Genomic DNA, 27167 nt, shown 5'->3' on the forward strand with positions numbered 1-27167 from the left:
AGTGCGCCGGGGGCCCTGTCTAAGCCGCTCCCTCTGAGCCGCCGTACTGTTTCCCGGTGGGGTTGGTGGGGTTGGTGGGGTTGGTGGGGTTGGTGAGGCATGGAGCGGGTGGGCGGCGGCGGCGGCGATTGCTGCGGCTCCTCCTCCGCAGACCCGCGAAGTACCTTCGTGCTGAGTAACCTAGCGGAGGTGGTGGAGCGTGTCTTCACCTTCCTGCCTGCTAAGGCGTTGCTGCGGGTGGCCGGGTGAGGGCAGGGGCGGCGGGAAGCTGACCTCGGGACTTGCCTCGGGCTTGCCTGGGCTGGCGGGTGGGCGGATACCGTCGGGACCCAGGGCTGACCCCGGCTCCGGACCCCGTGTCCCAGGTGGCGCTCCCATACCCCAGCGCTACCTGCCGTAGTGCTCCCGGGGACCCTTCCCAGAGGAGCCAGTTTCCCCCTACGGTTCTCTCCGCCCCCAGTTCTGCCTCCGAACCGCTGCTACACGCCTCGCCGTCCCGGGGACTCGGGATCCCGTAGCGATCTCCTGCTGTTGAGGTTATGGGTGGTGGCGAGCGGAGGGAGGTCTGTACAGAGAGAGCTGCGGGAGAAAGGGAAGTGAACGTCCGTTCACAGTCCTTTGTGCGTGTGCGTCCCCAGCGTGTGTCGCTTATGGAGGGAGTGTGTGCGCAGAGTGTTGCGGACTCATCGGAATGTGACCTGGATCTCCGCGCTCTCGGCGGATCCCTGCCATCTGGCGCAGCATTGCCTGGTCCGCGTGGTAGCCGAAGAGCTTGAGGCAAGTAAGGGGTGTCGCGTACAGTCCTTTGCAAGTTTGGTGGGTCAGTCGTTGAGATTAAATACTATAAAACAATTCGTATATGGTCTGACTTCCCTGGTGGCTCAAGACGGGAAGTTGACCACCTGCAATGCGGGAGACCTGAGTTTGATCCCTGGGTTGGGAAGATCCCTTGGAGAAGGAAATGGCAACTGCCCACTCCAGTTCTTGCCTCGAGAATCCCATGGATAGACTGGCGGGCCACAGTCCATGGGGTCGCAGAGTTAAGCACAGCTTCCAGTTCAGGCACGCCAGGCCTTCGTGTCCATCACGAACTCCCGGAGTTTATTCAAACTCATGTCCATTGAGTTGGTGATGCTATTCTGTAATTTAGGGAAAATTTGCTCGGGGCATGAAGACTTTATAAACACCAATTTTAATGACTGCATATTGTAAGGATGTGCCATGGTTTCTTTGACCATTCTCCACATACTGGGCATTTTCAATTCAGTTCAGTTGCTCAGTCCTGTCTGACTCTGCAACCCCATGGACTGCAGCATGCCAGGCCTCCCTGTCCATCACCAACTCCCAGAGTTTATTCAAAGTGCCATTGAGTCAGTGATGGTATCTAACCAACTCATCCTCTGCTGCTCCCTTCTTTTGCCTTCAGTCTTTCCCAGCATCAGGATCTTTTCCAGTTAATAGGCTCTGCACATCAGGTGGCCAAAGAGGTGGATATTCAGCTTCAGCATCAGGCCTTCCAATGAATCTTCAGGGTTAATTTCCTTTAGGATCGATTGGTTTGATCTCTGCAGTGCAAGGAATTTGGACTTCTCCAGCACCACAATTCGAAAGCATCAGTTTTTCTGCACTCAGCTTTCTTTATGGTCCAGTCCTCACATCGGTACATGACTACCTGAAAAACCATAGCTTTGACGATACAGATCTTTGTGGGCAAAGTGATGTCTCTACTTTCTAATACGCTGTCTAGGTATAAGTGTACCACATTTATATCCATTTCATCTCTTGGTGAGCACCTAGGTTGTTTCCATCTCTTGGCTATTGTAAATAATGCTGCAGTGCATCAGTTCAGTTCAGTCAGTCACTCAGTCCTATCCCATTCTTTGCGACCTCATGGACTGCAGCATGCCAGGCCTCCCTGTCCATCGCTAACTTCTGGAGTTTACTCAAACTCATGCCCATTCAGTTGGTGATGCCATCCAAACGTCTCATCCTCTGTAGTCCCCTTCTCCCACCTTCAGTCTTTCCCAGCATCAGGGTCTTTTCTAATGAGTCAGTTCTTTGCATCAGGTGGCCAAAGTATTAAGAGTTTTAGCATCAGCATCAGACCTTCCAATGAATGTTCAGGACTGATCTCCTTTAGAATGGACTGGTTGGATCTCCAAGTCCAAGGGACTCTCAAGAGTCTTCTCCAACACCACAGTTCAAAAGCATCAATTTTTCGACACTCAGCTTTCTTTATAGTCCAATTCTCACATCCATACATGACTACGGGAAAAACCAAAGCTTTGACTAGATGGACCTTTGTTGGCAAAGTAATGTCTCTTTTTTCATATGCTGTCTAGGTGGGTCATAACTTTTCTTCCAAGGAGCAAAGGTCTTTTAATTTCATGGCTGCAGTCACCATCTGCAGTGATTTTGGAGCCCAGGAAAATAAAGTCTATTACAATTTCCACTCTTTCCCCATCTATTTGTCATGAAGTGATGGGACCAGATGCCATGATCTTAGTTTTCTGACTGTTGAGCTTTAAGCCAAATTTTTCACTCTCTTCTTTCACTTTCATCAAGGGGCTCTTTATTTCTTTACTTTCTGCCATAAGGGTGGTATCATCTGCATATCTGAGATTATTGATATTTCTCCCGGCAGTCTTGATTTCAGCTTGTGCTTCATCCAGCCCAGTGTTTCTCATAATGTACTCTGCATAGAAGTTAAATAAGCAGGGAGACAATATACAGCCTTGACGTAGTCCTTTCCCTATTTGGAACCAGTCTGTTGTTCGATGTTCAGTTCTAACTGTTGCTTCCTGATCTTCATACAGATTTCTCAAGAGGCAGGTCAGATGGTCTGGTATTCCCATCTCTTAGAATTTTCCAGAGTTTGTTGTGGTCCACACAGTCAAAGGCTTTGGCATAGTCAGTAAAGCAGAAGTAGATATTCTTCTGAAACACTCTTGCTTTTTCCATGATCCAGTGGATGTTGGCAGTTTGATCTCTGGTTCCTCTGCCTTTTCTAGCTTGAACATTTGGTAGTTCACGGTTCACATACTGTTGAAGCCTGGCTTGAAGAATTTTGAGCATTACTTTGCTACCGTGTGAGATGAGTACAATTGTGCGTTAGTTTGAGCATTCTTTGGCATTGCCTGACGTTTTCCAGTCCTGTGGCCACTGCTGAGTTTTCCAAATTTGCTGGCATATTCAGTGTAGCACTTTCACAGCATCATCTTTCAGGATCTGAAATAGCTCAACTGGAATTCCATCACCTCCACTAGCTTTGTTCATAGTGATGCTTCCTAAGGCCCACTTGACTTCACATTCCAGAATGTCTGGCTCTAGGTTGGTGATCACACCATTGTAATTATCTGGGTGGTGAAGATCTTTTTGTACAGTTCTGCTGTGTAGTTTCGCCACCTCTTCTTAATATCTTCTGCTTCTGTTAGGTCCACACCATTTCTACCCTTTACTGTGTCCCATCTTTGTGAGAAATGTTCCCTTGGTATCTCTCATTTTCTTGAAGCAATCTCTAGTCTTTCCCATTCTGTTCTTTTCCTCTATTTCTTTGCATTGATTGCTGAGGAAGGCTTTCTTATCTCTCCTTGCTATTCTTTGGAACTCTGCATTCAGATGGGTATATCTTTCCTTTTCTCCTTTGCCTTTCACTTCTTTTCTATTCACAGCTATTTGTAAGGCCTCCTCAGATGACCATTTTGCCTCTCTGGATTTCTTTTTTGGGGGGATGGTCTTGATCCCTGCCTCCTGTACAGTGTCATGAACCTCCATCCATAGTTCCTCAGACACTCTGTCTATCAGATCTCATCCCTTGAATCTATTTGTCGCTTCCACTGTATAATCATAAGGGATTTGATTTAGGTCATACCTGAATGGTGTAGTGGTTTTCTGTACTTTCTTCAATTTAAGTCTGAATTTTCCAATAAGGAGTTCATGATCTGAGCCACAGTCAACTCCTGGTCTTGTTTTTACTGACTGTATAGAGCTTCTCGCTCTTTGGCTGCAAAGAATATAATCAGCCTGATTTCGGCATTGACCATGTGGTGAGGTCTATGTGTAGAATGTTCTCTTGTGTTGTTGGAAGAGGGTGTTTGGTATGACCAGTGCATTCTCTTGGGAAAACTCTATTAGCCTTTGCCTTTCTTCATTCTGTACTCCAAGGACAAATTTGCCTGTTACTACAGGTATTTCTTGACCCCCTACTTTTGCATTCCAGTCCCCTATAATGAAAAGGACATCTTTTTTAGGTGTTAGTTCTAAAAGGTCTTGTAGGTCTTCTTAAAACTGTTCAACTTCAGCTTCTTCAGCGTTACTGGTTGGGGCATAGACTTGGATTACTGTGATATTGAATGATTTGCTTTGGGAACGAACAGAGATCATTCTGTCGTTTTTGAGATTGCATCCAAGTACTGCATTTCAGACTCTTTTGTTGATTGTGATGGCTATTCCATTTCTTCTAAGGGATTCTTGCCCACAGTAGTAGATACAATGGTCATCTGAGTTAAAATCACACATTCCAGTCTATTTGAGTTTGCTGATTCCTAAAATGTCGATGTTCACGCCTACCATCTCCTGTTTGACCACTTCCTATGTGCCTTGATTCATGGATCTAACATTCCAAGTTCCTATGCAATATTGCTCTTTACAGCATATATCTTATCAAAATATTTTTCTTTTTCCCTTCAGAAAAATACCCCAGCGGTGGAATTGCTGGTCAAATGATAGTTCTGATTTTAGCCTCTAAAATCTGTATGGAAACACAAAAGACCCTGCATAGCCAAAACAACCTTGAGAAAAAAGAGCAAGGCTGGAGGTATCATGTTCCATGATTTCAAACGATATTACAGTAATCAGAACAAATTTTAGGGTTGTTTGTTGTGGTTTTGTGGACATGTCATTGGTATGTTGGTAGGGATTGCGCTGTGTAGATGACGCTGGGGCATATGGTCGTTTTCACAGTGTCCCTGCACTTGGTGACCTCAGGATATTGTTCACGTGTGCCATCTTCGGTTTCTTTCATCGGTGTCTTAAGATTTTCCGAGTGTAAGTCCTTTAAATCTTGGTTATTTTACTCCTAGTTACTTTATTCTTTGGGGATTATTTTCTTTGTTTCTCTTTCTGATAGTTCATTGTTAGCGTATAGAAACACAACCAATTTCTGTATATTAATTTTGGATCCTGCAACTTTACTGAATTCATTTAGTAGCTGTAATAGTTTTTTCTGGTAGTGTCTTAAGGGTTTTCTATGTGTAGTAGTATGTTATCTGCAGACAGTGGCAGTTGTACTTCTTCCTTTCAAATTTGTATCCTTTTGTTTCTTTTTCTTGTCTGATTGCCATGGCTTGAACTTGCCATACTATGTTGAGAGTAAGTGGCAAGAGCGGGCATCTTTGTCTTTTTCCTTGTGTTATGAAATGTTTGCGTTCAGCTTTGCACTGTTGAGTGTGATTTTTGTCCTATGTGTAGATGTGTGTTCCCTCTGTCTCCAGTTTGTGCAGTTATTTTCATAAATGGATACTGAGTAGTGTCAAAAAATTTTCTGCATTTATTGAGATGACCAGGTATTTATTCTTCATTTTGTTAATGTGGTGTATTACATGGACTGATTTGCATACATTGAACTATCCTTGCATCCCTGGGATAAATTTCACTTGATCATGTACATGACTCTTTTAATGTATTATTGAATTTGATGTGCTGATTTTTTTTTTAAGAAGTTTTGAATCTTTGTTCATCAGGGATATTCGCTTGTAATTTTCCTTTTTTGTGGTGTCTTTGGTTTTGGTACAGGGTATGTGTCATGAGTTTGGAAGCCGTTCTTCCTCTTCATTTTTAGGGAATAATTTGCGTAGGGTAGGTGTTAACTCTAAATGTTTGGTATAGAATTCACTGGTGAAGCTCTATGGTCCTGAACTTTTGTCTGTTGGGAGTTTTTAAATTTCTGATTCAGTTTCATTGTCAGTAATTGGTTTGTTCATTTTTTCTGTTTCATTCTGATTCACTCTTAGGAGGTTATGTGTTGCTAGAAGTTTATCCCTTTCTTCTAGGTGTTTATCTTGTTGGCATATAGTTGCTCATAGTAATCTCTTTGAATCTTTTTGTATTTCTCTGGGGTCAGTTGTAATATCTCCTTGTTCATTTTATTTTATTGATTTGGGCTCTTTCTCTTGATGAGTATGGCTAGTTTTTCAGTTTTATCTTTACAGAACCAGCTCTTAGTTTCTTTGATCTTTTTTTATGATTTTACTGTCTCTATTTCATTTATTTCTGCTCTAAGCTTTATGATTTTCTGGCTAACTTTGGGTTTTTTTGTGTTCTTTTTCTAGTTCACTTAGGTGTAAGATTAGGGTTTTTAAATTGTGACTTTTCTTGTATTCTGAGGTAGGCTTGCATTGCTGTACACTTAGCTCTTAGAACCGCTTTTGCTGCATTGCACAGATTTGGGGTTGTGTTTACATTTTCATTTGTCAGCAGGTATTTGATTTCTTCAGTTGCCCATTGGTTACTTAGTTGCATATTTGGCCTACCAGTGTTTTGTTTTGTTGTGGTTAATGTCTAGTCTTGTGGTCAGAAAAGATTCTTGATATGATTTCTGACTTCTTAGTTTATTGAGACTTGTTCTGTGGCCTAGCATATCATCTATCCTTGAGAATGTTCCAGGTACACTTGAAAATGTGTATTCTGCTGCTTTTGGATGGAATGTTCTATATGTTATATCTGTTGAGTCTATCTGTCCTAATGTATTGTTCAAGGCCAGTGCTTCCTATTGATTTTCTCTCTGGATAATCTGTGCATTGATATAAGTGGGGTGTTAAAGTTCCCAACTATTGTGATGTTACTGGCACTTTCTCCCTTTGTTTCTGTTTGCTTTATGTATTTAGGTGTTCTCTTTCTGGGTGCATATGTATTTACAGTTGTCATATCTTGTGGTATCAATCTCTTTATCAAAGTAGTGCTACCTGTCTTGCTTTTCATATCCATTTCCATGGAACACTTTTTCTCCATCCCATTACTCTCAGTGTGCGTCTTTAGATCTGAAGTGAGTTTCTTGTAGGCAGCATATATATGGGTCTTATTTTTTTTTTACCCATTCAGCCAGTCTGTGTGTTTTGGTTGGAGCATTTAGTTCATTTACATTGAAAGTGATAATAGATTAAGTGCGTACTTATCCCTGTTCACTGTTTTCTGATTGTTGACGTAGTTCCTTTTTCCCTCCTTTCGCTTGCTTCCCTTGTGATGTCATGACTATCTTTAGTGTTAAGTTTGGATTCCTTTGTCCTCTGTGTGTGATTATTTTAAGGTGGTGATTCTTAAGTTTGAACACATTCAAACTAACGTGCATCCACCCCCAGCCTTAATTATTTTTGACATCGTAGTTTCCCTTTTTTTGGTTTCTGTATCCCTTAACAACTTTTTGTGGATATTGATGACTTTACTCTACTTTTGTCTTTTAACCTTCCTTCTAGATGTTTATATTTCCAGGTGAGGTGTTTAGAGAAGTCTCTTAAACATTTCTTGTAAATTCTACTTAGAGGTGCTGAACTCAGGTTTTGCTTGTCTGTGAAACTCTTTATTGCTCTTTCAAATCTGAATGATAGCCTTGCCGAATAGACCACTCCTGAGTGTGGGTTTTTTCCTTTCATCACATCGAACATACTTTGCTGCTCCCTTCTGCCCTGCAAAATTTCTGCTGAAAAGTCAACTGACCATGTTATGGGAGTTCCGTTGTACATAACTAGTTGTTTTTCTCTTGCTGCTTTGAAGAGTCTCGCTCTAAGTTTTGCCTTTTGAATTATAATGTGCCTTGGTGTGGACCTCTTTGAATTCTTCTTGTTTGGGATCTGTGCTTTCTGGATCTGGATATTCCTTCCCCAGGTTAGGGAAGTTTTTAGCTATTATTCTTCCAGTAACTTCTCTCGTCACTTTCTCTCTCCTCAACTTCTGGGATTCCTATAATGTGAATGTTAGTACTCTTGATGTTATCCCAGAGATTTTTTTAAACTACTGTCAGTTAAGATTTTTTTTTCTTTTTCTTTTCAGCTTGAGATGTTTCTGCTACTCTTTTACTTCACTCGCCCGTTTCTCTGTATCGTCTAATCAGCTGCTGATTCCTTCTAGTGTAGCTAAGTTTATTGCAGCTACTGTGTTTCTCAGATCTGATGGTTCTTTACAAGTCACCCTTGAGCTCCTCACTGTGTTCATCCATTCTTCTCCTGAGTTCATTGAGCATCTTGATGGTCAGTACCGTGAGCTCTGTATCAGGGAGATCGCTTATCTCATTTCGCTTAGTTCTCCCTCTGGGATTCTGTTTTGTTCCTTCGTTGGGAACATACTCCTCTGTCACCTCATATTTCCTGATTTTCTGTTTTTAGTTCTTTATATCAGGTAGATCAGTTATGCTTCCTGATCTTGGAGAAGCAGGAGATGTCCTAGGGGGCCCAGAAGCACAGTTCTCTCTGATCACCAGAGCTGTATCCTCTAGGAGTACCCCTAATGTGGGCTGCGAGGGTTCATCTCCTGAGGCAGAGCTGACTGCTGTGGGTGTGCTGGTAGGCAGGGCTGGCCCCCAAGCCCAGTTGGCTGCCAGTAGCTCATGTGGAGGTGCCAGCTGCTGGCGGGTGGGGTTGGGTTCCAGTGAAGTTGGGTTCCAGTGAAGTTGGCTTTGTGGCCAAGGGAGGACCAGGGCTGGTAGGTAGGTAAGCCCGTGGCACTCATAGGCTGGAGGAGGGACTCCACGGTGGTGCTAGCGGCATCAGGGTCCTCCTGGTAGAACACGCTCCCCAGAATGGCTGCTGCTAGCATCTCTGTCCCTAGGGGAGAGTCCTCGTTGCCTCCTGCTTTTCTGGGAGGCTCTCCAAGATCTGACCCAGCCTCCTTTCAAGTTACTGCCTCTGCACTTGGACTCAGAGCATGTGAGATTTTGTGTACACCCTTTGTGAATAGAGTCTGTTTCCTCCAGCCCTCTGGCTCTTCTGTACACAAGCCTTCCTGGCCTTCGGAGCCAGAGGTTCTGGGGCCTCATCTGCCTGGCTTTAGGACCCATGGGCTGGGGGTCCAGTGTGGGGCTCGGATCCCTTGCTCCCTGGGGACAGCCTCTGCAGTTGTGATTACCCTCACATTTGTAGGTTGCTTGTTCAGGGTGTGGCCTACTCCAGTTTCCCCCTTCTGCCTTCTCATGGGGATTCCTGCTGTATGTCTTCAGCTGAGGAAATTTTTTTCCATTAGTCGTGAGGTTGTTCCCATCAGTAGTTCCTCTGTAAATAATTGTAAATTTGGAGTTTCTGTGGTAGGATGTGGGCTGAAGGTCTTATTACTGTTATCTTGCCCCCTACTCCCCCAAATTATATTCTTTGAAGATGCCTTGTGGACCACGGAAACTATATCCATAGTTTATTTTCCAGCCCTGAGGCCACTACAGGGTCATCATTGTCTCAGTATCTTTTCTGAGTTTGTCTATATGGAATCTGCTCCAAAACCACCTAACTTTCCCAGATCCGCATTTCTTTTCCATTTAACTGCTGTTGAGGCTTTGCTGAATGCTGTCTTCTTCCTTCCATTTTGATAGTAAAAATCTTTGAAAGTAACCAGCTTAGGAGGAAAGCTATGTTCACCCTTTTCATTCAGTTGAACTGTTTTGCCACTTGTCAGTTATATGTATTTCGGTGGAAAACATGAGTCTCAATAAGCCCAGGTTGTACGGGCTTAGAGCTGTCCCTCGCAAGAGATAAGGCACAAGTAGGAATGACTGGGATGTCAGGGGCGTCACATACGAGGGCAGAGGTCCTCAGGATGTCAGGGGCGTCACATACGAGGGCAGAGGTCCTCAGGATGTCAGGGATGTCACATACGAGGGCAGAGGTCCTCAGGAAGTCTAGGAAAGGTTTTGTGGAGTGCGGCACTTAGCTCTTTCTTAGGAGAAAAACAATCTTCAGCAAAAGGAAGAAAGCTGCAGAAGGGTAAAGACAGAAGTGAGCTTGCCCAGATAATGGTGAGCGAGAGACTCCTGTGGGAAACTAGTCGGCAAGCCGGAAATGAAGGCCTGGATTATCTAATTGGGCAAAGAAAAGAGGAGTGATGCCAGTCTGTATACTTTTCCTCTGTTGCTGAGATGTTTCTGTTGCTGTGATACCTGTTCACATAAAGCCAGTGGGATCTTTTGCTGGTACTTAATGTTTTTGTCTAAGAGCTGAAATTATTGTGAAAGTGAACTTCTTCAGCCAGGCTGGAATGAATGTGACCTGAAGAAATAATATATGTTCCACAGATGAATGAACTGAAAGTGAAAGAGCGTAAGTGAAAAATGAGTGAGTAGATGGACTCAAAACACCAGCACTGACCTGAAGAAAGGTAGGGCAGCAGCAGTTGGGGTCAGGGCAGAGCCTGAAAGCTCCACAAAAGCATCTGTAGACCTGTGTGACCAAATTCTGTTTTTTGTTTTTTTTTTTTCTTTTCTCCTTTTTTCCTTTGCAGAATGTCCATATATTACCACAGACAGTTCTTTACATGGCGGATTCGGAAAATTTCATTAATCTGGAGGAGTGTCGTGGCCATAAGAGAGGTGAGCATCAAAGGAGAAAGTTTTGGATTCGTTTGCTTCCTTATGTACCTCTGTTTGGAGCTCAGTACTGTTTTCATCCTGAGAGTTACTGACTTTCTGAGGCTCTGGGCCTGCTCCCTGAAGAATGCATGAATATAGTTGTCTCTGAACTTTTGAGGAACCGTTTGCTTCAGAGATTGCAGACCTTGCAGGCTAAAGATTCAGAGATTCTATCCAGAGATTCTAAACCTTGCGGCACAGTTGACACAAGTTCTTTGGAAAGGTGTGTCCTCATTTTGAAATACTTGCACGTGCAGGCATTTGTTTTTTACTATTAAAACAGAATGTCTGTCTGTGGCCGTTCAAGCCTTTCATTGTGTTGGATGAGCATTCACCTAATGGTCCTTCTCTGGCAGGACTGTGCATTCTTCTTGGCCTGCTAAGTGAAGAGGCAGACTGTGTCCCGTGACGGGCACACTGACCCCAGAGTTAAGACTCAGTGGATTATCAGTGTGTGATTTGATTCCAGATGACTGTGCTCTAGAAAAGTCATGATTTCATATCAGCTTAACAGAAACAATAGTAGATCTGAAATTCAGCTGCTACTGCTGATGCCATTGAGGCAAAAGCAGTATGTGAACAACTGGAAAAGACAAACTGGCAATGCTGAAGGTCAGATTTAGAATTTAACGTATAAAACAGGGACTCACAACAACAACAACAACAACAACAACAAAACACGACTTTTGTTTTTAATCAAAGCTTTTAGACGTCCTTGTAATGTGTTCTAGTGTAAAGTGACTTAAACTGTAATATTTGCTTTTATTTTCCTCATCAAATTTGACCTTAAGTGGATGACCTGGATAATCTTCTTCTGTATTACTGCAGCCAGGAAAAGAACTACTATGGAAGCAGCGTTTGCCCTTGAGAAGCTCTTCCCAAAACAGTGCCAAGTCCTTGGGATTGTGACCCCAGGAATTGTAGGTGAGAGAATACCAACTTGATTTCCTGCCTTCCATTAAAATGGGGTCCTATGGATCGGTGGGTTATTTGTAGCTTAAAGCAGATTTATGTTTTTGGCCATCCAAAGTACAATAAAGTTAGCCTTATATACCTTCAAGTTATATTTGACGTACATTCATGTTCCTTAGGTTACTGTGGTTAATATTTTCAAGTCTCAGGGTCGTCCATATAAGCTGTGTGTATTAATAATTCATATCTTGCCAGTAGCCATTCAGAGGAAGACAAAGATCTCATTCCTCCTCTCTACAAATCAGAAAGTATTAGTGAGAATTCTCACTTCTGGCAGTTCAGCCAGAACTGTTCCTGGTGGGTGGAGGTGAGGTCGGCCTGGACAGGCGCTGCCTTCAACCTGCCTCAGACACTTCTTTTTCTCTCCTTGGCTGCCACTCTTTGAAGCTTATAGCGTGAAGTTTTTTTTCTAGGTTTGCTCCTGGTGAATGTTTGCCGCTTTTAATTATTTTTGACTGTTCTCTAGCTCGTGCGGGAATGAGAGCCTGTTGAGGCCATCACGGTCCAGTGGCTCCGATCCCCGGGTGGAAACCCCAGCTGTACCACTCAAGTGTCTGCATGACGTTGAGCGAGTTCGCTGACCTCATGGAGCTTCAGTTTCCCCCTCTCTGACATGGGGGTGATTGACAGTACCTTTCCCAGAGAGTCTGAGCAGTCAGTGAATTGCACACGTGCAGTATTTAGACCAGAGGCGTGTAGTAAGCAGTGAGTAAATGGTAGCTATGATCCTTCACTTTGTTGCACTCAGTAGTACTCCATAATTGGCATTTTTAATCTTCACTGAGAGACTTTTGATTGGATATTAAGTTCTGTGCAAGGAAGTACAAAGGATTTCAAGTGCTCACAGGCAAGTAGGGGTAAATACATGGTTGATGGGAACTGTCTATGCAATTACCTCCTACTCCTGTATTATATCAGCCCTGTCATCACAAATTTTGTTTCTCATTGGATTGAAAAATGATGGCAGTGACTGATTTTAACTCTTAATTTTTCCTTAAATGAGTGATCTAGTTACCCATTATTAGTTATTATCAAATGCTTCTATAGAAACAGCTTTGAGTTCTTACATAATTTTGTTGGGCCTCTGTGTGGGCAATCACGCTGCCTGCTGTGACTTCCTCAAAGCACGACCAGGTAGAAAGTCTAAAATTTGAGTTGGGGGTCAGGGACAGGAGAGGGCAGGCAGACCCAGGCGACACCCTTGCCTCCGTGACCCCATAGTGAGGGGTGGGCAGTCTACCTGAAGCCTTCCTCTCACGCTCAGAGCATTGCTCATCTTTCTCCCTAAGTTCCCGTGTTATCTTGATGTTGGGAGGGAGTATCATTCCCGCTCCCTTTATTTGGGACCTGGACCCACTCCAGTCCGCCCGCTGATTCTTGTTCCCCTGCAGCTGAGTGCTGTCTTTGAGCCAGTTCCACACCTGTCACAGCAACGCTTCCACCACGACAGCTGATTGGATTCCTTTTTCTTAGGCTACAATTAGTAACTATTTCTAAAACAGCCATTGGTGATAACTTTTTTTGAAGTAGAATTGCTGTGAAGTTATAATTACTACCTCCCCAACTTTTTATTTGGAAAAACTTCAAATCTATAGAAAAGGTGGTAGAATAATAGAATAGTACAATAAACACCCATATGCCTTCATCTAGTTCACCATTGTGAAAAACATGTGCTTCTTCTGTGTTTATGAAAACATTTCTTTCTAAATAGTTTGAGAGTAAACCGTAGGCATCATGACCTTATACTTCTAAAAATGTGAAAGCTGAGAAGTTTTTCCTTGGGTATTGGCCTATTATCTCATTGATTATGCTAGTAAACTAAGCCGCAGTTACCTAGGTGTGGCTGGGTAATTTATATGAGCTGAAACGTCTGTCTTCATTGAATTTGTTCACAAAATTGTTTCACTTCTTTCCTAGTGACACCAATAGGATCACGTAGCAATCGACCTCAGGAAATAGAAATTGGAGAATCTGGTTTTGCTCTATTATTTCCTCAAATTGATGGAATAAAAATAAAGCCCTTTCATTTTATTAAGGATCCAAAGAAATTAACACTAGAAAGGCATCAACTCACTGAAGTAGGTAAGTTGTTATGTTACCATTAGTTGCCCATATTGTTGATTGATTTTGTTTGTTCCCGAGAGTCTGAATTAAGTACAAGTTACTGCAGATGTGGACAGTTCAAACTAGTGATTAACAGAGGCTGGTGCAATATTTTTGATAGAATAGATCCACTTTTTAAGTTATTTTACTTACATTAAAACCTGAGAGAACTAGAGATGAATTTTCCACAAATACTCCATTGATAAAAACTCACTTGTATTTAATTCTGAATTTTGAAGGACTTCTTCCTCTTTGAATATTTTCTTATCATTTTGTCCTGTTTTGTTTTTTGAAGGTGAAAAGTTTAAGGTTTTATTTCTCTTTTGTGATAGTAATAAGCATTTGTTTTAAAAAAAAACTAGAAGATACAGGTTAGTTCAATATCGACTAATTAGAAAGAAATAAGTGTGATGAATTTGATACGTTTTAGAGATAGTATAAGTTAAAGCAAAGTCTGTCAGACAAAGGTTTACTAGGAAATACCAGGCAGGAGACTTGGCTGATGCAGACAGGTCATGCATGAGAGTTGATAAAAAGGGTTGGCTCAGTTTCTAAGCACTAATGAGAAAGCGTAATTTAATATAGTAAGCATTAAGCTGACTGTTCAAGCAAAGCAGTGCTAAGGCCTGTCATCTACCTCTGCGGGTGAACTGATTGGGGTTAACTTGTTGGGGGAGCTTGTTTGGCCTTTGACTTGGTGCTTCTGCTGAAGGTCCTGTGGTTTCTTCTTGTGTGCTGTCTCTTGTTTTTTGTCCAGAAGTGAGTATGGTGCCTCCTGGGCATGCTCTCTTCTGTTTTAAAGCAGCCTGGGGATCCATGGTTGAGGTCTTCATGGTAGTGCTGCTTGAAGCTAGAGGCCTAGTTTTGTCCATTTATAAGAAAGACTCAAAATCTTGAGTGGGAGTAACCATCTATTTTATAATCAAATAGTTATTAGGTTTGTGTTAGACCTTGTTTGCATTGTGGCTCTAAGTACAGGAATCAGAAAACTGATGGAAAGAGTCCTGCATTTTTCTGCTCTGTGACTTGATTTTATTGGTGTCCTTTCCCTGAACTGTTTGCTGTCAACAGTTTTGACTTATTCCAAGACATTGTTTTCATGCTGTTCATGACCTTCTGGAAACAGGCTTTGCCTAGATTGAGATGCTAATCTCTATTCTTTCCCGTACTGTTTTTCATACTTCTCTGTTTGGACTGTTGCCTTGTATGTGGACAGGAAGATGGAGGCATTTGAGGTGGGCAGGGAGGGAGTGGTTGGAGGCTGGGATGTGGGCACCCCTTCTCCACAGAGCGCCAGCCTGCAGCCCTGAGCCGGACACCCAGAGCAGCTCGTCAGCCGTGTTCTGTGGCCGTGGACAGCACCCCGTCCCTGCAAGTGTCCCACAGGCTCAGCACACACACTTTCTCTAAAGGCCAGGTAGTAACTGTTCCAGGCTTAGCCAGTCACGCAGCCTAGTGGCATCTATTCAGCTCTGCCATTGGAGCACAGAAGCAGCTGTAGACAGTGCACCAAAAATCAGCTTTGTTCCAGTAAAACTTTCTATGCAAAGGCAGGGGGCCAGATTTGGCACCTGGGCTGTGTTCCTCTGCATTGTAGACTTGGCTGCTCTGAGTAGAAGGTGGAGTGTGGAAAGCCTGTGGTGAATAAACAAAGCCCCCTCAGCCTCCTGCAAGATGGGCAGTGTCTCTGCGGGCAGGGACCTCGCATGAGATTAGTCCTTGTAGACCTTGTACATAGGGTGTGTCATAATCAGACCCAGCCTCCCAGGACATATTACTTTATATATATAAATATACATATATATATATAGGAGAAGGCAATGGCACCCTACTCCAGTACTCTTGCCTGGAAAATCCCATGGATGGAGGAGCCTGGTAGGCTGCAGTCCATGGGGTCGCGAAGAGTCGGACACGACTGAGCAACTTCACTTTCGCTTTTCACTTTCATGCATTGGAGAAGGAAATGGCAACCCACTCCAGTGCTCTTGCCTGGAGAATCTCACGGACAGGGGAGCCTGGTGGGCTGCCGTCTACGGGGTCGCACAGAGTCGGACACGACTGAAGCGACTTAGCAGCGGCATACACATAAATAATACACACACACGTGGCCACACACCCTGGTTACGTTCTTTTTGAAGAACTTACAAAAAATGGCACGTTTTTTAAAAGAGGCGTGGTGGTGGTGTAGTCGCTAAGTTGTGTCCGACTCTCGTGACCCCATGGACTGTAGCCCACCAGGCTCCTCGGTCCGTGGAATTTCCTAGGCAAGAATACTGGAGTGGGTTGCCATTTCCTTCTCCAGGGGGTCTTCCCCACCTGGGATCAAACTCCGATCTCCTGCATTGCAGCCAGATTCCTTACCGACTGAACCACAAGTGAAACCCGAAAGAGACACAGGTTGTTCTGAGATGTGTATGGTATCCACCCCGTGTTAAAAAATAGTCTCTGGAATGAAAAAAATATATAGATATACACGTGTAGATGGGCCAGCACTTGAGTCTTTCGAAGTGAAAGCAGAAACACGCATGTTCCGTAACAGCCAGTGTTGGTTCATTGGAAACTGTTTGTGTGCAGCTCCTCCGCCAGTCCGGCATGTGCGGGGCTGTGGAGATGCCTCCTGGGGCTCCCGGTTCAGCAGGCCAGGCCGACTTTGAATGCAGTACACCGATGTGTGAGTGTCACCGAGTGGACGCACAGAAGTGCTGGGAAACATAAGCACGGGACTTAATCCACCCTGGGGTCTTGGGAAAGTGACATTTGGGCAGAGCCCGGAGGAGGAGTGAACTGGAGTGGGCAGGGGTCCCTCACATGTGGAGTCAGGAAGAGGATCGTAGAAGTATTGTGCCTTCTTTCCAGGTTATTGACAAAAACAGATCAAAGGACAGGAAATAGAAAGAGCCTGGCAGCTCACCTTCGGGACTGCTGTGCAGCCACTGGCTCATTTATGAAATGTAAGGAATTCCAGTGTGTCTGGAGAACGGTGAGATGGAAGGTGGGGGAGTGTGTTGTGAGCCAGGAGGCAGGCTGGGACCGGCTCTGCCTTGCAGGGACACACTAAGGATTTTTACATACATAAGGGCAGCGGCAAGCCAGGACTCGAGGCAGAGGAGGGACACAGCCAGCTAAGTCTTCTGAAACTGCCCCTCTGGCTGTGGTGTGTTCAGTTTGGAGGGACACAAGAGAGGCTGTTGTGGTTGTGGCAAGTGGATCTGTGGAGGCATGGATGGATTCACGATGAAGTTTCGAGGTGGAATCGAGGTTGAGGTGATGGATTTAAATGTTGGGAGTTGGAAATGAGGATGGTGACAGTGTTGTTACCTGAGTTTCTGCCACTGTGGGCATGCTGAGGAGCGGAATAGACGGGGACAGAGGTCAGAAGAGCCAGATTACCAGCTGGGTTGGACACGTTGAATCTGAGATGGGAACATTGATTCGACAGTTAATACGTGGGTCTGAAGCTCAAGAGAATGGTCTCAACCACAGATGGAAATTTGGGAACACCAAGGTGATTGAAGAAACAGGAGCTGGCACAGTAATTGGAGGAGGAGGGGAAGGAGGTTCAGCAGCTGATGTTGCTTATTCATGGTTGACACTGACGTGATGTCAGCATGTCCCTCCCAGCAGCCATTCCCTTCTCCAGGGGATCTTCCCAACCCAGGGATTCCCAGGTCTCCCGCAGTGCAGGCGGATTCTTTACCAGCTGAGCCCCCGGAGAAGCCCAAGAAGACTGGAGTGGGTAGCCTCTCCCTTCTCCAGCGGATCTTCCCGACCCAGGAATCGGACTGGGGTCTTCTGAATTGCAGGCGGGTTCTTTACCAGCTGAGCCACCAGGGCATTGTTCCCTGTGCTGTAAATCTTTGTTGCTTGTTGTGTACCTGTTTAAAGTAATTATCGATACTCTACATGCATTTAGATTATATCACTTTCACATAGTTCATAAAAGAGCTGTCTTCAGAAAGAGGTTTCTCTAAAAAGAACAGAAATCTGAACACACAGACCTAGAGATTTTTCAGGCAGTTCTGGCCAGTCTTTGGAATAGTTCTTCATAGTAGGCTTTCCTGAATTTGATGCTGGTCTTGGTGTCTAGATTTTAGTTTTTTCCTTTTAACCTTCTAGCTTGATGATACCTGTAATGAATTTATATTCTGCCTTATTTCAAAATGAATTTAAGGCAGCTTACAAAAAAGGTATGTAGACGATCTGTGGAGGAACTGAGCTGAGGCTCGCGTGTAGGAGGGGCATGGGGCAGCCAGGGCCATGGGTAGTACCTGAGGTGCAGGTTTGCCGAGCCAGGACAGAAGTAGAACTTGACCCAGTCTTCCGAGAACTGTGATAGATTCTAGTGGATCCAAATGCTCTTACGGTAAGTACGTTGAGTTTTTCAAGCTGTTTTGTACCATGTCTCTCTATGAACACCAGTGGCATCACCCCAACTCTGATTCCTTAAAACAACAGTGGTAGGATCCAAACCAGTGAGGTCTGGTCGCTGAGCGCTGTGTGCAACTGAACAGTGTTTAGGGCTGCCAAAGGAATGGGTAGCCCACGCGCCCTTCAGGGACTCAGTCTGCTGACTTCCGTCTCTCGCTGGATTTCCCCGAACAGGGAACTGGAGATCACTGGTTGAGTGTGTCGTCTGCCCAGCAAACATCAGAGCTGGGAAGATGGCTAGCCTGCTTTCTTGAAGTTGAAAGTTCTGAGACACTTGTACCAAGTAGAGGACCCCCTCGTTTCACCAGAGGCAGGACTGAAGGCACTGCCAGGATTTACCCCAAAGTGAGCTGGGTGGTCATCTTCTCAGGCTCATTTATCTTAGACCTCTCAATGTTGAGTGGCGTGGCGTTTGAACCTTCCTTCCGGTATATGATAGAGACCTGTCTGCCTTGACAGGCAGCCAGCCTGGGCTACAGTGGACTTGTTCTCTAAGTTGGGTGGAGGGAAGTGAGTCTGGTTTCTAAATTAGTGTGTTTGCGTGGTCTGCTATAGAACGAGACCACTGGAGGAAGACATTGAAAGCACTGGGTATGCAGTGGCTGAATGAGGGTGGTGCCTAGTCGGCAACTGTAAAAGAGTCTAGAGCTTAGAAAACAGTAGGAAGGGGAGAGATTAGAAGTCTTTAGGTTTCTGAAACTTAAAACTGAGAGTCGAGATGTGGGTCTAGTCTGCTAAGATGTCCTGGGCCAGTCACTTTCTTGAGATGAGCAGCCTTTATTTGTAAAATAAGACTACACTGTTGACCCCACAGGCCTCTTCTAACTCTAAACAGTCATTCTGGGGAGAAAAAAAAAACCCACAACATTTTCTGAAAATTCACTGGCCTGGTCTGTGTGGAGAAAAAGAGCCTTTAGTAATGGTTTCAGGTCTTGAAAGTACTGGCTTTTACTAATATTCTTTACTCTCCCTGCAATGTGGGTTTCCCTGGTGGCTCAGACGGTAAAGAGCCTGCCTGCAGTGCAGGCGACCAGGTTCGATCCCTGGGTCGGGAAGATCCCCTGGAGAAGGAAATGGCAACCCACTCAGGTATTCTTGCCCGGGAAAACCCATGGTTGGAAGACCCTAGCAGGCGACAGTCCATGGGGCACTTTCTTACTCTCCAAAGCAGTGATGCACTGTGGAGAGAATTAGAAATGGACCAGAGGCAGTCTCCCTAGAGAGGTCATTACTTCGTGTTAGGAACTGGTCGTTCACCTCCGCCCCACCCCAGTCTGCTTGAGTGAGCTTTACTTCAGGCAGCCTTTATCCTGTGAAGATGGAAGTCCTCTGGCTGAGTCAGTGGATACTCGAATGGGGGGTCAGGTGTTTGATTTTTTTTTTTCTTTTTCCTGCCCCAGAGCCACCTGTTTGTCAGCTTTTAAATTGATGATAGTCTATGAACAGGGTGCCAGAGGCACATATGAAAGCCTGGGAGCTTGTCGGGGATGTGTGTGCCCTGCTGCCTCCTGGCCAGCTTGTGCTGCCCTCTAGTGGTAGCTGCTTTTCATTCCAGAATTACATCCCAGAAGGGCTCCAGAATTGAGTGTTTCCCTGCTTTGGAATGAGTTTCCCATGGTTAATCCACCTTCTCTCTCCTGGAAAATGTGGATAAGGCCTGTATTTTAATGGTGTTTTGGTTTCCTAAGGCTGCTGTAGCAAATTACCGCAAACTTCCGTGGCTTAAAGTACCATTTATTCTGTCACAGTGCAGAGGCCAGAAGGCTGCATCGGTGTTGGTGGAGCTGCTCCCTCTGGCGGCTGCGGGGGCGGGGATCTCTTTTCTCTTCCTCCTTCTGGTGCCGCTGACGTTCCTCATGGTGGCATCGTTTCAGTCCCTGCTTCTGAGGTCACATTGCCTCTTCTGTCTGTTTCTCTAGTAAGGATACTTGTGTAGCATTTAGGGCCTACCTGGACAATTCCGATGATCGCATCTCAAGATCCTTAATCACATCTGCACAGACCCTTTTCCCAAGTTAGGTCACATTCTTCATTCCTGGGAATGTGGTGGGGAGATCACATTCAACCCTCCACAGGTGGTTAGTGGCGTCTCATTTTCTCTGGACGTTTAAATTCCCACTGCATCTAACTCTGTTCTGTAAACCAGTGTTCCCTCCCATGCCAGGTGGCGGCCTGAGTGGAGATGGCTTGTACCCAGGCCCACCAAGGGATGCTGCTCAGTTACACAGCTACTTCCTTATTTGTGTTGAATGTTGACTATATTATTTTCAAATAGCCATTTAATTTTCTTAATGGTTAAAAATTAATTATAGCAAAGGTTTTGAGTAATGTTAGAGCTTGCAACAGAGAAGGCAATGGCACTCCACTCCAGTACTCTTGCCTGGAAAATCCCATGGACGGAGGAGGCTGGCAGGCTGCAGTCCATGTGGTCACAAAGAGTCAGACACGACTGAGTGACTTCACCTTCACTTTTCGCTTCCATGCATTGGAGAAGGAAATGGCAGCCCACTCCAGTGTTCTTGCCTGGAGAATCCCAGGGATGTGGGAGCCTGGTGGGCTGCCGTCTGTGAGGTCGCACAGAGTCGGACACAACTGAAGTGACTTAGCAGCAGCAGAGCTTGCAAAAAAAATGGAAGACTTGACAGCTTACACACTAAGTTGCACTTAATTAGGCATATAAGATATTAGCAATAACATTTCATCTTGAAAAATAATTCACAATTCCTTTTTAAGGATTTCTTTCAGAGACTCTCTTTTTAAAATGGTCACTCTCCGTTGTTCTGCAGGTCTTGTCGATAACCCTGAGCTTCGTGTGGTCCTTGTATTTGGCTATAACTGCTGTAAGGTGGGAGCCAGTGATTATCTGCAGCGAGTCGTCAGCGCGTTCAGTGATATGAATGTCATCTTGGCTGGAGGCCAGGTGGACAACCTGGCATCACTGACTTCTGAAAAGTATGTCTAATGTGCTTTTGGCTTCTTCTGCATGTGATGGATTATGTTCTCAGCTTTACATTACTTTGGGTTTTTAAAAAATCATGTTTAAAGGATTGCTAATAGTTCATTCCATTTTGCAATAGACATAGGTTGAAGGGCTTACACAACATAATTCTGCTTATCTTTGAAGAACAAAACTTACGTATGTTATCCTTTTAGGAATTTATTCTTAGTTGGACTTACACTCTCCTTAAAATTGACTTTCCTCATTGTTTATTGCGTTTCCTTGATGGCTCCATCACTCTGTAACTGCCGCATATCACTTCCTCTCTGGTTCTGTTCTCCTCTAAAGGAAATGTGTGGTTCAGTAGCACAGCTTTGTGGTAAAACTTCTTGGAGCCTCCAGTACTGTGCTCAGTACTTTGGATCTTTTAGAGGGAAGGGTAATACTGTTACTTGTGGCAGTTCTTAAATACATTTGGCCACAGAACCTTTTATACGTAAAGCATCTTGCAGGCCTACTGGTATTATTCAGCACACATTTTTTTAAAATATTGTATTAGATTTTTAAAAAAAAATTTTATTGGAGTCTAGTTGATTTACAATGTTGTGTTAGTTTCAGGTCTAAGCAAAGTGGATCAGTGATACATATATCCACTCTTTGAAGATTCTAGTCCCATTTAGGCCATTAGAGTGTTGAACAGGCTTCCCTGTGCTATACAGTTACCTATTTTATATACAGTAGTGTGTATGTGTCCATCCCAGCCTCCCAGTTTATACCCCGCCTTCCCCCTTGATAACCCTGTTTGTCTTCTACATCTGTGACTATTTCTGTTTTGTAAATCAGTTCGTTTGTACCATTTTTTCAGATTCCATGTATAAGCAATATTACTTGGAACACATTTTGGGAAATACAATACTAGATCTTTTGAAAGGCTTTTTCAAGTTCAAAAATGATATCTCTTTGATTTTATTACTAAGGCGTCTGTTTTCAAAGATAAAACTATTTGCTCTTCTATCTTGAACCATTACTACTTTTCCATTTCCAATGAAAGTATGTAGTATTTTGAGTTTCAGCTGATTAAGTGGACATAAATACCAGCTGTTCCCAAAAGGAAGAAAATGAAACATTCCTCCCGACCCCAAATATTTCCTGCAGACCTCGTTATTTCTGTATTCATTCTTAGTATTTGGATCCTAGAGCAGTGACATGGAGACAGACTGTTAGAGATCAGTATCTTTAAGAGCAGTTTAAATCATCCTAGTCATAATCTCCATCCTGGTTGTCAGCACCGACAGGTCAGGGAAAGCAGATGCTAAGTTGAGTTTCTTGGAACTTGAGGAAGAAGGGAGGAAAGCCAAGTGCAGTGAACTCTGAGCACTGGATTTCATGCATAAGTATACCTGATTCTTGGTAGCTGTCTGTGGGCTATTTCCCCTCTTGTTTAATCTTCCTTATTGTCTTTTACTTTTAAATTATATACGGATGGGGCAGTGGTGATTTAACTTACAGTTTATCTTTGAAATGCCAACTCATTCAGACATGTAACATCTGAGATGCTGGCCAGTTAGTTTAGCATGGCTGCCTGTATATAATATACCCTTTATACCTAATATGGGGAAATACACCCTCCAGCAATCATTACCTTTTACGTGACCCATTAGTGTGGTCTTTACACTGTGTCATTGAGTAAGGGAAGTCACTGAGTGTCTGTCAGTGCTTCATTTTAATGGTGTCCAGATATGAACCCCTCTCCCTCTGAAAAAAAGATGACTAATTCTTTTAGGCAGGAGACACCTGTTGCCATTGTACACCGACGAGGAAATGTAATAAAGTTAAAGGAGCAGCAGCAGACTCCGAAGATGGATTCTGCCCCTCAGAAACTGGTTTTGCCACTGGTTAGCCTTAAGGGACTTACTGCTTAAGCCTTTTAAGTCTCAGTTTCTTATTAACCCAGTGAATCCTGCCAGTTCACAGACTCAGATGTTGCTAAGCCTGATAAAAAAAGGTACTTGCTTGGTTTCCCCCAGTGGGTGTTAACAACTTTATTAACACTGTTTATATTTTCTTTAGTAACCATAAAGTATTTATTTTTAAAAATGCCAGGTAAATAGAAACAAAATATATGATTTTTTCCTTCAGATTAAACTAAATTATTGGCTCAAAGCAATAAATAAGACACAGCAATGTAACCTGTTTCTTTATGGACCAAATAGAAGAGAGCTAAAACTTCTGGAATTATGGGTTCTAATAAAATTATCCTCCATGAGTGAATATTTAATACACCTCTTTTAAAATTTGACAAGCTGAGGTAGGGGATAAAAAGGTACTGAAGCTGTACATAAATGCCAAAAGCTTCAGCATTGTATATATGAGTAAAGTTGTAAGGTTCCTTTTTAAGGAAGAGGGTAAGGTGAGGATGCTCTGTGCCCCTCTAAAGCTCAGGCTGGATTTTAGAAATCTTTGTGGTGATGCATTGGCCCCTTTGTATCTATGACTGAAGAAATAATTGCTTTCTTCTCCACAGATCTGCCTTCTGCATTCTTTCATTGTATTAATTTCAGTAGTTTCATTTTTAACCCTTTCTACCTTACCTCTGCTCGGGGAGAGAGCACCTGAGACTAACCGTAAATTAAGGTGGCACTGCTCAACCAGTGAGAATTGGGAGGAGCTTGCTTTCTTTCACACTGTAAACCTGAATTGTTTCATGACACGTTGCCACTTTCCTGATTTCATTTCCTAGGAGCCCCCTGGACATTGATGCCACTGGTGTGGTCGGACTGTCATTTAGTGGACAGCAAGTCCAGGGTGCCACAGTGCTTCTCAACGAGGATGTCAACGACGAGAAGGCTGCTGACGCTGCCATGCAGCGCCTCAAGGCAGCGAACATTCCGGAGCAGAACACCATCGGTTTCATGTTTGCATGCGTCGGCAGGGGCTCTCAGTATTACAGAGCCAAGAAGAATGTGGAGGCTGATGCATTTAGAAAGTTTTTTCCTAGTGTTCCTTTATTTGGCTTCTTTGGAAATGGAGAAATTGGATGTGATCGCATAGTCACTGGGAACTTCATATTGAAGAAATGTAATGAGTTTAACTATAATGATCTATTTCACAGCTATACAACAATAATGGCACTGATTCATCTTGGGTCATCTAAATAAAGCCACCTGTAAAGTGGCTTTCACAGTATATAACTTGTAGGCTCTGCCTTTTCTGGAAAATGGAAACTTGGGAGGTGTATATTTCAGACAGAAGAAACTTTATATGTATCTGTTTTGTAGCTTTGACACTCTAAAGATTTTTTTGGTAGTTTTTAATGTATTATAGGAAGGATAACTTTGTATATAACATAACGGGGACCCAGAGTTGAGAACTTTTACATCAGGCACAAGCGAACCGATTATGACTATTGCACCAGGCTGTGTGACTGCTGTATGACAGGACTTTACATAGTCTTCTGCATGGAAAGATTGAGAAAGGATCCATCACTGGAAGGAGAGCTGAGACATTCCATGACTACCTCTGCAGTGTGAGATGATCTTTCAGCAGAATCATGAAGATTTTTTTCTTCCTTAATAAAAGAGAAAACTATACAAATGGCTTGATAAATTTTTCTCTGCTTTACAGTTTCACCATGCTTTTCAGAAGCTGTAACAAAATTATTACTGACTTTTTACTTGATAAGTATTAAAGAACTGTTTTGTTTTAGTACTCTATAAAGTTGCTTAGTCAAATGAACTGCCAAGACTAATCCATATTCTATTATAAGGGAAAACATTTTCCTTTTCCCTCAATAAAGACATTGCAACATGGACAAGGGATCGAGGCTAGAGTCACACTTGGGTATCAGCTGCTGCCTTTGTGTGCTAGAGTCCTTGAAGAGTAACTGCTGACCTTAGTCACTCACTGTAGCCCTCAGGGCATAGTCACCAGCAAATAAACATCAATGTTGAGACTGAAAAAAAAAAACCGCATCGGAAGATTCTTTTTTCATCTACTTCTATATAGCTAGTTGGCAGATCAGGCAATTACATCACCTTTCTTTGATTTTATACCAATATAACATACCTTGGAAACTCAGATAGTTGTGGTGGTGTTATGTTGCCCAGCTGTGTTCAACTCTTTGCAACCCCATGGACTGCAGCATGGCGGATTTCCCTGTCTTTCACCATCTCCTTCAGCACTTTTAGTGAGTGAGTAAAGGAAACTAAGGGGAAAACCCAGAATGATGGTGTTTGTCAGCTAGCAAATCCTGGCACATTTCCAGTAACAGGACTGTCAAGTTTAAATTTCTAATTATTTGTAAATATATCAAAATAGGTGCAGAGAATACCAGTTTTCTCCTGATATCCATTCTTTCCTGTTCACACAGATAACACCTTTGGTTTTTAGCTAGGCACATGCACACCAGAATAAAGACTACATTTCCTAGGCTCCCTTGCAAGTATGACTGTTCAGGGCAGTGGAATGTGAGGGAAATGGTAATATTTCCTTTAACAGTATGACCGTTTTTGTTTTGCTTTCCTTTATTCGGTGCTGTTGCTTAGAAGTGGGTGTGAGAGTGAGCCATCTTAGACTCCACAGCAGAGTCAATGCTGTTTTGTGGAAGAGAACCACACAGAACAGTATCCACACAGTGTTTTGTTGAAGTGCATAACTGATCTGGACTGCCTCTCTTTAGGCTGTTTTACACGTCAGAAATTAAAATCAGTCTTGCCTAAGCCACTTGTTTTTTTCCCAGGTCTCTGTGATAGGACATCTGTATTAGCATATTCTAATGCAGTATGACGTAATGTATGGCCCTTTTGTAACAGTCAGTAGTTCTAACAGGATAGAAGGAAACTTGCAAGGTAAGTGAAATCAAAATATATGAACATTCACACTTTTCTGTTTTTAATAATTTGTTAAACCAAACCAATTTTTACTCCAAAAGATTTTCTTTCTGCTGTTTATATGAACGATGAAAATACTTTAAAGTTTCTTTAAATTATGATTATCCTCAATATTAGTTCTTGAATAAAGCCCAAAGAAAAGTTTGATTGCAATGGAATATTTCTGAATATTAGTATTTAGCTGTGTTTGAAAGGCTTGTCTTAAAAGCAAGCATTAAAGGAAAAGTTACTGTTTCAGCTAAAAAAACATATTAAATTCCTAGAATGGCAGCTGTTGTATAGTCATTTGTGAAACCGGAAAAATGATCACATGAAAAAATTGACCCAAGCACAAAAAAACTAAAGATGTATTTTCAGTGTCTTCACATACTGAACTGCCTTCTATCAAGTGACAGGGTTGACAGGATTGTTTATTCTATCAAAATGTTTTAAAAATGCTTTCTTATGTGCTTTCAAAGCAGAATCTTTCTGCAGCTACAGTTTGCCTTTTTAAAGTCTGCTTTAAGGAATAAACTCCTTGAAAAGCCAAGTAACAATGTAAGGAAGAGGAGGGAAGCTTGGGATTAAGACCTGGAAACAGACATCCTACATATTGCTACAGTTAATAGCCTGTGACCTAGACTAATGAAGGGGTCCAGAAGGCCAGTTCACTGCTGTAATTCTCAACTTTGCTTACACCTGGACCATTGGTAAATATTCAGTCTAGTAAGAGAAGCCAAACAGCAAAGGTTTTGCCACTGATTTGTACCGCAAATTTAACACAGTGAACATGAAAGAATATAAAATAGACTTTTACAAACCTGATAATGCCCTATGCATTCTACAGAAATTTGAGAAAATAATTAAATCTACTTTGCCATTTTGTGCCCACACAGCCTGACCTGTTTTAACACCACCATAAATCCCATTTTATCAAAACAGAAGACTCTAAATCCTCTTGATTTGAAACTGAGATTTTAGATGACTGACTTGGTTTTCACTTGTAGAAACAATTTATGAGTCTTGCGTTATGAAAATCCTAAAATAAAACATAGTGAATATTAGTAATAACATCCTTGTTAAATGAACAAAACTAACACCTATACTATGTAAAAGAGTGTTACCAGGAAGTCATTTTAATATTGGCCCATTTATAGAAAAAGTCATATTTATATGAGACATGTTACTTTTATTTCATTTCTGGACTATGCCATGATGGAGACAGAAGAATATATGCTACTATAAAGCAGAGAACATT

General features: G+C 43.0%; 2 protein-coding genes and 1 non-coding gene across 5 annotated transcripts in view; 2 read left to right on the forward strand and 1 right to left on the reverse strand.

Moving 5' to 3' along the window:
- On the forward strand, positions 1–26071 carry FBXO22 (F-box protein 22). Its single transcript, XM_004017825.6, has 7 exons — positions 1–245; positions 639–777; positions 10474–10561; positions 11429–11524; positions 13490–13654; positions 20890–21055; positions 23782–26071. The coding sequence occupies exons 1-7, from the start codon at positions 100–102 to the stop codon at positions 24197–24199; spliced, it is 1218 nt and encodes a 405-aa protein (XP_004017874.2). The 5' UTR covers positions 1–99; the 3' UTR covers positions 24200–26071.
- Positions 21597–27167, reverse strand: part of NRG4 (neuregulin 4) — a 122031-nt gene continuing 116460 nt past the window's right edge. For all 3 annotated transcript variants that reach the window (XR_006056848.2, XR_006056847.2, XR_009597235.1), the window contains one exon: positions 21597–26948. The gene's annotated coding sequence lies outside the window, so the exon portion shown is untranslated. The remainder of the gene's footprint in view (positions 26949–27167) is intronic.
- LOC114109244 (small nucleolar RNA SNORA3/SNORA45 family) lies at positions 24859–24982 on the forward strand. The gene has a single exon (XR_003585922.1). It is a non-coding gene; the product is annotated as a small nucleolar RNA SNORA3/SNORA45 family (small nucleolar RNA).

This window comes from Ovis aries, chromosome 18, assembly GCF_016772045.2.
Source record: "Ovis aries strain OAR_USU_Benz2616 breed Rambouillet chromosome 18, ARS-UI_Ramb_v3.0, whole genome shotgun sequence".
Classification (NCBI taxonomy): Eukaryota; Metazoa; Chordata; class Mammalia; order Artiodactyla; family Bovidae; genus Ovis; species Ovis aries.